Genomic DNA, 8,647 nt, shown 5'->3' with positions numbered 1-8,647 from the left:
CTTCGTAATATAATTGCATGGGCGTGGCCTTTCAGATTAGGTTGTGGTGTCCAGCAAATGTACCAGTTGGGGCAGCAGTAGACGCTTGTTGTTGAGCTACTTGCGAGATTTGTGTTTCAAGCATTTTGTTATGGGTAGCCAGGGCATCTACTTTACTTGCTAGTTGTTTTATCTGTTCGCTAGTGTGTACATTCTGGTTTAAGAACTCTTTATTGGTTTGCTGTTGAGAAGCTATGAAGTTCTCCATCATGATTTCCAAGTTGGATTTCCTAGGAACGTTATTGTTAGGTGTAGATGGGGTCGGCTTTTGATATCTAGGTGGTACAGCTGGAGCTTGACTGGGTGCGTATAAAGCGTTGTTACTTTTATACGAGAAACTAGGATGGTTCTTCCAGTTTGAGTTATAGGTATTCGAGTAAGGATTTCCTTGAGCATAGTTCATCTGATCTGTTTGAATTCCTGTTAGGAGTTGACAACCTGTAGGAGTGTGACCTTGAATTCCACAAACCTCGCAATTTTGAGTTACGGCAACCACGGTGGCTGGAGGTGATACATTTAAACTTTCAATTTTCTGGGCAAGAGCATCCACTTTTGCATTAACATGATCAAGGCTAATTATCTCGTACATGCCACCTTTTGTTTGAGGTTTTTCTACCATTGTTCGGTCGCTTCCCCACTGATAATGATTTTGGGCCATGCTCTCGATAAGTTGATAAGCGTCGGTGTAAGGTTTATCCATAAGCGCACCACCGGCGGCGGCGTCTATTGTTAACCTTGTGTTGTACAAGAGACCATTGTAGAATGTGTGAATTACTAACCAGTCCTCTAAACCATGGTGTGGGCAAAGTCTCATCATGTCCTTGTATCTTTCCCATGCTTCAAAAAGAGATTCGTTATCTTTTTGCTTAAATCCATTTATTTGGGCTCTCAACATAGCTATTTTGCTTGGAGGAAAATATCGGGCAAGAAAGACTTTCTTCAACTCATTCCATGTGGTGACTGAGTTGGAAGGAAGAGACTGAAGCCATCTTCTAGCTTTATCTCTTAACCAGAAAGGAAAGAGACGAAGTCGAATTGCCTCTGAAGTGACACCATTAGCTTTAACAGTGTCAGCATATTGGACAAATACGGATAAATGAAGGTTTGGATCCTCAGTAGGATTTCCAGAAAATTGATTCTGTTGCACTGCCTGCAACAGCGAAGGTTTAAGTTCGAAGTTGTTCGCTTTGATTGCGGGTGGAGCAATACTCGAATGCGGCTCATCCTGCGATGGAGCAGCGTAATCTCGAAGAGCACGAGCTAGTTCCGCCATCACTGGTATCGTTAAAGGAAGGAGATTTTTGAGATCAGGAACTTCGATTGGAGGAAGATTGTTTCTAGCACGATACTCCTGAATTCGTCATAATAATCGGAGATATCGTTCGACGTTGTTGATTTTAAAGTAGTAAGGCTCGCCTTGTGAGCGAGTGTGTGGCATACAAATCAACAAAAAAGTAAAAAAATAAAAATTGCCTTAGTCTCTACAGCGTAACAGAAGAGTTACGATATCGACTAAATAAAAATCCCTGGCAACGGCGCCAAAAACTTGGTCGCGACTTTATGAGTCTATCGGGGTACTAACTGCAAGCGCACAGTCTAATCGCGTAGTTTTAAAAGATATCGATCCCACAGGGACTTAATGAATCGATCTACCGTTTTTCTAGGGTTATTGCCTAAAGTTAAGGCGGATGATACTTTAATGATTAGGGGAAAAAAATTAAAACTAAATTTGGATCTAGATAAAATATCAAATAATATGGATATCAGTATGTAGTTCGTCGTATTTGGGGAATCAAATCTTCGTTGGTCTTTTTCTTAATTTTAAAATAAGTCTTTTCAGTAGACACTATTAATTAAAAGTCTTTTCCTCAAATTCTCGCTCTGTTGAATTAGACTATGACTTTATATTTTAACGTACGCTCTCACTATTTCGTTAAGTCTAAAATCACTTTTGAAAATAATAGAATCTATAGAAACTCCTTTTGAGAAAATACTAACCGTTTAAACGCCCTCGTCTCAAACTCTCGCTCTGTTGACTTAGATTATATGATTAAACTTAAATGCTTAACTCTCGTCCTCACATTTAACTTTTAAAAATAATTTTTGAAAATAATTAGAATTTAATTAACCTTAAAAATTGCTTTCGCCCTGATTTAAAGTTAATGTTCAATTTACACTGTCCAGTTAAAAACTCAAACCGTCGTTCTATTGATTTTAACTTCTTTATGTCTTTTACTCTCGTACAAAAACCTTGGCATTAACTTTGTAAATTGAGACCAGAAAAAGAGTGACTATATTCTGAAATAAATTTAAACCAACTCAATTTGGATTCCTTTATTCCGCTTACTTTACATACCGATATCTAAATTAATTAGCCAGACATGATAAACATGCATAAACAATAATCATGCATAAATATGGCCATATCAAACAAACAACATATATAAACAGCGGAACAAAGCATATGTAAATTAAAACGATAAATCAATTAATTAATGAACCTGGAAAAATACTAGAAATCTGGATTTTATCTCCTACGCTTCGGTGCTCGAACACTCCACCACAAGTCGGTTGGATTTGTTCTTCACAATTCTCGATCAGATAGGAAAGTAAAAACAAGGAAATAAAATACTTTGATCTAACGTAAGGTTAGATCCAGTAAAAATTACACAATAGTTTCCGGTGTAGAAACTATCGTGAGAAAGTAAATTGTATGCTTCAGAAATTAAACTAGAAAAAAAAAAGAAATAAATTGCTTGAAAAATTAGAATGCTGGAGAAATTGTACGGAGAAGAGAGAGAGCTCCCATTGGCTTTTGTGAGGTTTATTTATATTAACCTCCCAAGATAACCGTCTCCTAGAATGTGTCTTCAGTATGGTTCAAAGCATCTCCGAGTGCATGAGAGAATTTAGGGGAAACCGTCCACTCAGTTACGCACGTAAAGCCCAAAATATAGGAGTGGAATGTGTGACGTCCGTCACACTATGTGTTACGGTCGTAACACTAGGTCTTAGGACGTGGCGATCGGCACGTGCTTGTTGCGGTCGTGACAACAATTTATTTTGTTCCAAACGTGGGCTGGGCTTTGGTGCTTCAGCTTGTTGTTTTTCCTAGAAAATCTTCTTTTTGCACCCCTTTTCTCTCTTTTTCACATGTGCTTTAAATAATGATTCCTGAAATAAATAATAAGAAAATGCCGAGTAATATCGAATAATATAAAATAAATTGAATCAAATAACGATATAATTTAATTAAATCAAGTCTAAAAATGTGATATAGTTTCATGTTATCAGTGGCAAAGGGATTCTTGCAAAGATAAGGCATAAACTTTGAAGAGATATTCACACCGATTTCTAGGATTGAAACCATTAGGATAGTTGTTGATATTACGAATAACAATAATTGGCCCATCTATCGAATGGACATCCTGCATTTTTGAACGAACCGCTTGAAGAAAAGGTGTATGTAGAACACCCCCTGATTTTGTTGTGAGAAACCAAGAGCTAAAGTTCTATAAGTTGAAGAAATTAATGTACGGTTTGAAGCAAGCTCCAAAAGCTTGGAACAAAAGGATAGATGGTTTCTTAAAGGAGGTTGGCTTCAATAAATGTGTATCCGAGCATGGCATGTATGTGAAGACATATACAAGTGAAGAAGTGACTATCCGTTGTATATGTGTAGACGAGTTATTTATAACAGGCAACAACAAAAAGTGAATTTCTAAGCTCAAGAGTGAACTTATGAAATAATTTGAGATGACCGACCATGGCCTCATGCCATACATCCTTGACATTGAGCTTCATAAATTCAAAAAGGGATTGCTCATGCACCAAAGAAGGTATGTGCTTGATATTGAAGAAGTTTGAAATATAGCATTGTAATGCTTCCATTACTTTGGCTAAATTGGGGTTACAGTTGTCGAAGAGAGAGGATGAACAACATATTGATCCAACTTAGTATATGAGGCTAATCGGATTCTTGCGTTATTTGTGTAATACATAATCAAACACGGCGTTTAGTGCCAATATTATGAGTAGATTCATGGAGAGACCGAAGGTGTCTCACTTGGCAACAGTCAATAGGATTCTAAGATATGTCAAAGGATCGATTGACTTTGGAATTCTCTTTCCCGCAGCAGACACAGGAAGAAAATGAAATTTGCTCGGTTTTATCGATTACAATTGGTGCGGAGATAAAAATGATCGAAAGTCAACAGTTGGGTACATCTTTATGTTCGGTGGAACACCAATCTCATGGTGTTTGAAGAAGGGAACGGTAGTTGCACTCTCGTCTTGTGAGACCGAGTACATTGTAGTTTCTTTATGTGCGTGTCAAGCAGTGTAGCTAATGAATCTATTGAGGGAGTTGGACAACAATGAGGGCGATGTTGTTACACTCCTGGTTGATAACATTTCCACAATCATTCTTGCTAAGAACCCAATTCACATGGGGGAGCAAGCACATTGAGATGATGTTTCACTACTTGGGGAACTTGTCATTGAAGGAAGATTAAAATTGGGATATTGTCGAAGTTAAGAACAAGTTGATGATTTATTGACCAAGGGAGTCACAATTGAAATGTTCAAGAGGTTGAAGATGAATATGGGCATGGAAGACTTGAAACACTTGAATTAAGGCGGTGTTTTAAGAGTTTCTTAGTAATTCAAGTGCTGTAACTGATTAACATGGATGTGTAATCGATTACAAGTGTCAAAATAAGTTAAATAAGTTGAAGAAAAGTTATTCTAGCGTTGGTGTAACCGATTACACATTCGGAGGAAGGATTGTCGTGATTCAAACTGATTACAGATTCGATATTTTTAATTTTTCTATTATTTAACTTGTTTTTTTTATCTCAATCACTTGTATTAATACCTTAGAGATATCATTGTTATTAATAGAAGGAATATATTCCCATCCTCGATTTATTTCCCTCGCTCAATTTTTTTTCTCCCTAACATAATATACCTATTAATTTTTCATTAAACCATTAAAAAATTAGAGAGATCTATCATTCAAATTCCGACTACTATAACTACTATTTTCTTATAAAAATAAATAAATTACATGATAGATACAGTCTTTCTCTACCTTCTTGTCATGATAGAAAATAAAATTGTAGGCAATGATTACCCTTGTACATAATTAATTTTTACGATCTCATTTTTAATATGCTTGGGTCTGGTTGTTAATACTCTCTCCGAAACAAAATATAAAAAAAAATTCACAATTAATAAAAAATACAAATATAATCATTTGTAGTTATATTTTTTGTGTTTTTAAAAATAAATATCATTAAAAATGTAAAAATAATTTTCATTGATTGTTGATCATGAAAAAATAAAAAATAAATTAAATTAAATGCAATTTACATTTATTTTATTTTTAAAAATATATATTTTAAAGTAAAATAATTAACTAGAATAAAATGAATTTCTTTGTCTAATAATTTGTAACAAAAAATAATAAATATTTTTTGTTTATTTTTTTTATTACGGAAGGAGTACTTACTTTTAGAAAAAATGAGAAAATATGTTAGTAGCACATTTCTGTTTCTATATTCTTTTACGAATATTTTCATTTTCATTCATTAATGTGAAAATTGAATAATACATTGCTCTAACGTTTTGATCTGAAAAAACCAAGTCCTAAATATTTCTTTAATTTCTTGGAGATACGATGACTCTTTCCACGTTTTTCATTTAATGTTGATGCCAATGTTTCTTGCCCTGCAAGCCAATAATCAAAGTTAGAAAGCAATATGATGGAAATTGAATCAAAATTATGCATCAATAATATTTGATTAATCTATGAAAAATAAAAAATAAAAATCAATTTATAAGTTATGTTTAACAAATAACAATGAACATGATTAAGTACCTCAAGAAATATATCATATACTATGTCAAATCTTCACATGGTGTATGAATATGATCATGATGAACACAAAATATTATTATCTTTCTGTTAGTGACAATCTAATAATACAAAAACAAATTCAATCAAGTTAAGTACCATTACCATTACCAAGACTAACATTGTCATTGGAAGATCTATCATGGCTCAAAAGATTGTTTTTCTTTGACCAATACTCTTGAAATCTTTGTTCTGCGTACTCCTTATAGTCAAAATCAATTTTGTTCACGTGCTCCTGAAAAAAATATAACGAGAATAGTTTAAATAAATCGCGTAATAGAAATGTTTACTTTATATTCTATCATCATATTAGATCTTTTACTGTCTATTTGACGGTCAGACGACTATAAATCGTTAAAATAAGAGGGACAAAATTTTTGTAGTCTTATAAGAAACTTAAAAGACAAGAAAACTAGTGTTAGAGATAAAAGGTGACAATACCGAAATTATTCCCCAAAGACCCCATAATAGATGACTTGCAAGTGTATACTTTTCAACTTCATCAACTAGTTGTTGCACTTCATTGTCACTAGCTTTTTCTCCTGTGTTCAAAATCAATAATTTCATAATCACAACAACAATATGCATGATGAATTTCAAAGTTATGTGTAAATTTTCAGTTCCATTTACAAATCAAAAAGTTACCATAAAAGATTTAGCTATGTTACATTAAATGAACTATGTAACACAATCTTTAAGGTACAAAACACGAAATGTATGTTACCTGATGAACTTAGATATGTCTGCACAAATCTTCGACGTTCCTCCAAATCTATTAAGAGAATGAACTACGTAAATTAATTTTTGGATATATAAAATGAAAAAGATTAGGAGAAATTGTTCGTACGGGGATATTTGGTGAAGTCGAGAACATGCGGAGTTTCTGTATGATAATTTGCAGCCATTTCAGTGAAGTGGTTTGCTATATCATATGCTATAGGATTATAACTTGCATACTCATAATCCTGTGTTACAAAAGTACAGTTTTAAAATCATATTTATTGCATAAGGACTTACGAGAAAGTTATAAATTGCAACTTATTTTCAGCACAAAAATGTCAGCAACTAGCAAAAAAGAAACTCACTATTATCGTCAGAGAATCGGTTACTTCATCGAGCATTATGTTACCGTATTGCAAATCGTTGTGACAAAACCCTATGCGCTCGGGAGATACTGATAATTCGTTTTCCAGAAAAGAGATTTCTTTGTCCATTATGTCCAAACGAAATGTCTCTATTTCTTCGGGAGACGACAAACGCCTCGCTTCAATAAGCCAATTTCTAGATCATGTAATTAAATTGTATTAGAAACAACAAAAATGTATTCAGATTTGTGACATAAACATATTCTTCTTTCGAATATTACATACCGCAATCGATCCCATAGATACACGTTCTTGGAACCAGGCATGTCAAGATCATGAAACTCCTTCATTTTGGAGGCTATGAGAGCCGAAATAGATGGATCGCGTATATCAGGCGCAGATAATGTCTGATAAATCCACATAAGAGAAATAACTCATTACTCTCATTGATAGATACTGCAAAATGAAAAGAAAAAAATCAAAAGACGAGATTACCCTAGCGCGGATGAACTCTTCGAGGCGACCTTGAGCAAACCGTCCTAACAAACGAGGTCCCTGACCATTCTTCGAAATGAACGCGAACGTTCGAATCTCGTTATCCCTATCAAAGAAAATGTCAGTACCTTCGCCATAGATTCTAACAAGAACCTTTCTTGACATTTCTCCTTCTTTTGTTTGCCATTTTATCTGGAATACCTCGTTCGTCATCGCTCCTTTCAGAGGAATAACTTCCAATGCATTCGCATCCAATACATTCTCCCATTTACTCGCCAATGATTTCAATATCTTTTTCGCTTCATCTGGAAGACAAGCTAGATAATTTTCGTCATCGATTACATCATTTTGTAAAACAATTTGGTTAACAAGTTCTTCTGCTGCACCCATTGGAAAACTCTCCCTAATAAACTTGTAGGTTGCTTGATAAACAAGGCAACGTGCTCCACAATAAAAATGTACCTAAAAAGGAAGAATCCTTAACATCAATCCAACTCAAGATCTTTTTTATTACAATATACAAACTAAAATAAATAAAAAATTTCAACAATTTTATTTTTTCGAATCCTTAAATTCTCCTCTTGAACAAAGAATCATTGTAGTTTTCCATCAAGCTTAAATAGGGTTTTAATCTTTTATAATGTCCTTGTAAGTTTTCATCAAAGATTAAATAGGGTTTTAATATTTTACAAAGTTGCAATCAAAACCTTACAATTACAAAAACTTCTAATTAGTCCAAATTCTTGACACACACCTCAAGAGGAATAATGTGTTGGTGGTGCAACGGTGGCCGGCGATCGGAGAGTTAGCAAAAGGTGAGCAAGAAGATCTTGTGATTTTCAAAGGATTGAGAAAATGGTGTTTTTAATTAAATATATATATGAAGAATTGTTTCCACCTCCAGGAAGATGATTCTAAATGTGAGGTGGAGATGAAACAGATAGAACAAACTGCTAGCTTTGTTCTAAAATTTTGAAACAACATTGAGAAATATATATGGTTAAAAATAGAGGTTGTTAAAAATGATTTATGGCTTGCTGATTGTGATTTTGTGAACATTTTAATCTGTGTATTGATGCTATAAATGGATTTCGCCTAATGACAACCTTGT

General features: G+C 34.0%; 1 protein-coding gene and 1 non-coding gene across 2 annotated transcripts; one reads left to right on the top strand and one right to left on the bottom strand.

The window, feature by feature from the left end:
• The first annotated feature begins 827 nt into the window (after positions 1-827).
• On the top strand, positions 828-934 carry LOC127077662 (small nucleolar RNA R71). Its single transcript, XR_007787448.1, has one exon. It is a non-coding gene; the product is annotated as a small nucleolar RNA R71 (small nucleolar RNA).
• Positions 935-5,603: 4,669 nt separating this feature from the next.
• On the bottom strand, positions 5,604-7,962 carry LOC127135588 (probable choline kinase 2). Its single transcript, XM_051062255.1, has 8 exons — positions 7,537-7,962; positions 7,327-7,448; positions 7,042-7,237; positions 6,804-6,921; positions 6,681-6,728; positions 6,398-6,498; positions 6,062-6,191; positions 5,604-5,769 (listed from the first exon to the last, which is right to left on the bottom strand). The coding sequence occupies exons 1-8, from the start codon at positions 7,924-7,926 to the stop codon at positions 5,660-5,662; spliced, it is 1,215 nt and encodes a 404-aa protein (XP_050918212.1). The 5' UTR covers positions 7,927-7,962; the 3' UTR covers positions 5,604-5,659.
• Positions 7,963-8,647: the final 685 nt, after the last annotated feature.

The sequence above is a fragment of the Lathyrus oleraceus genome, chromosome 4 (genome assembly GCF_024323335.1).
Source record: "Lathyrus oleraceus cultivar Zhongwan6 chromosome 4, CAAS_Psat_ZW6_1.0, whole genome shotgun sequence".
Taxonomy (NCBI): domain Eukaryota; kingdom Viridiplantae; phylum Streptophyta; class Magnoliopsida; order Fabales; family Fabaceae; genus Lathyrus; species Lathyrus oleraceus.
The sequence above is the reverse complement of the archived record's forward strand: the minus strand, read 5'-3'. Positions and strand labels throughout refer to the sequence as shown.

What these genes read in the sequence shown, in the direction of transcription:
- LOC127135588 (XM_051062255.1), bottom strand. Translation starts at nt 7,926, where the DNA reads ATGGGTGCAGCAGAAGAACTTGTTAACCAAATTGTTTTACAAAATGAT. An exon ending in AAGAGTTCATCCGCGCTAGG is followed by an intron (nt 7,449 to 7,536) that starts GTAATCTCGTCT and finishes TGGATTTATCAG; the next exon opens with ACATTATCTGCGCCTGATAT. An exon ending in TATCTATGGGATCGATTGCG is followed by an intron (nt 7,238 to 7,326) that starts GTATGTAATATT and finishes TACATGATCTAG; the next exon opens with AAATTGGCTTATTGAAGCGA.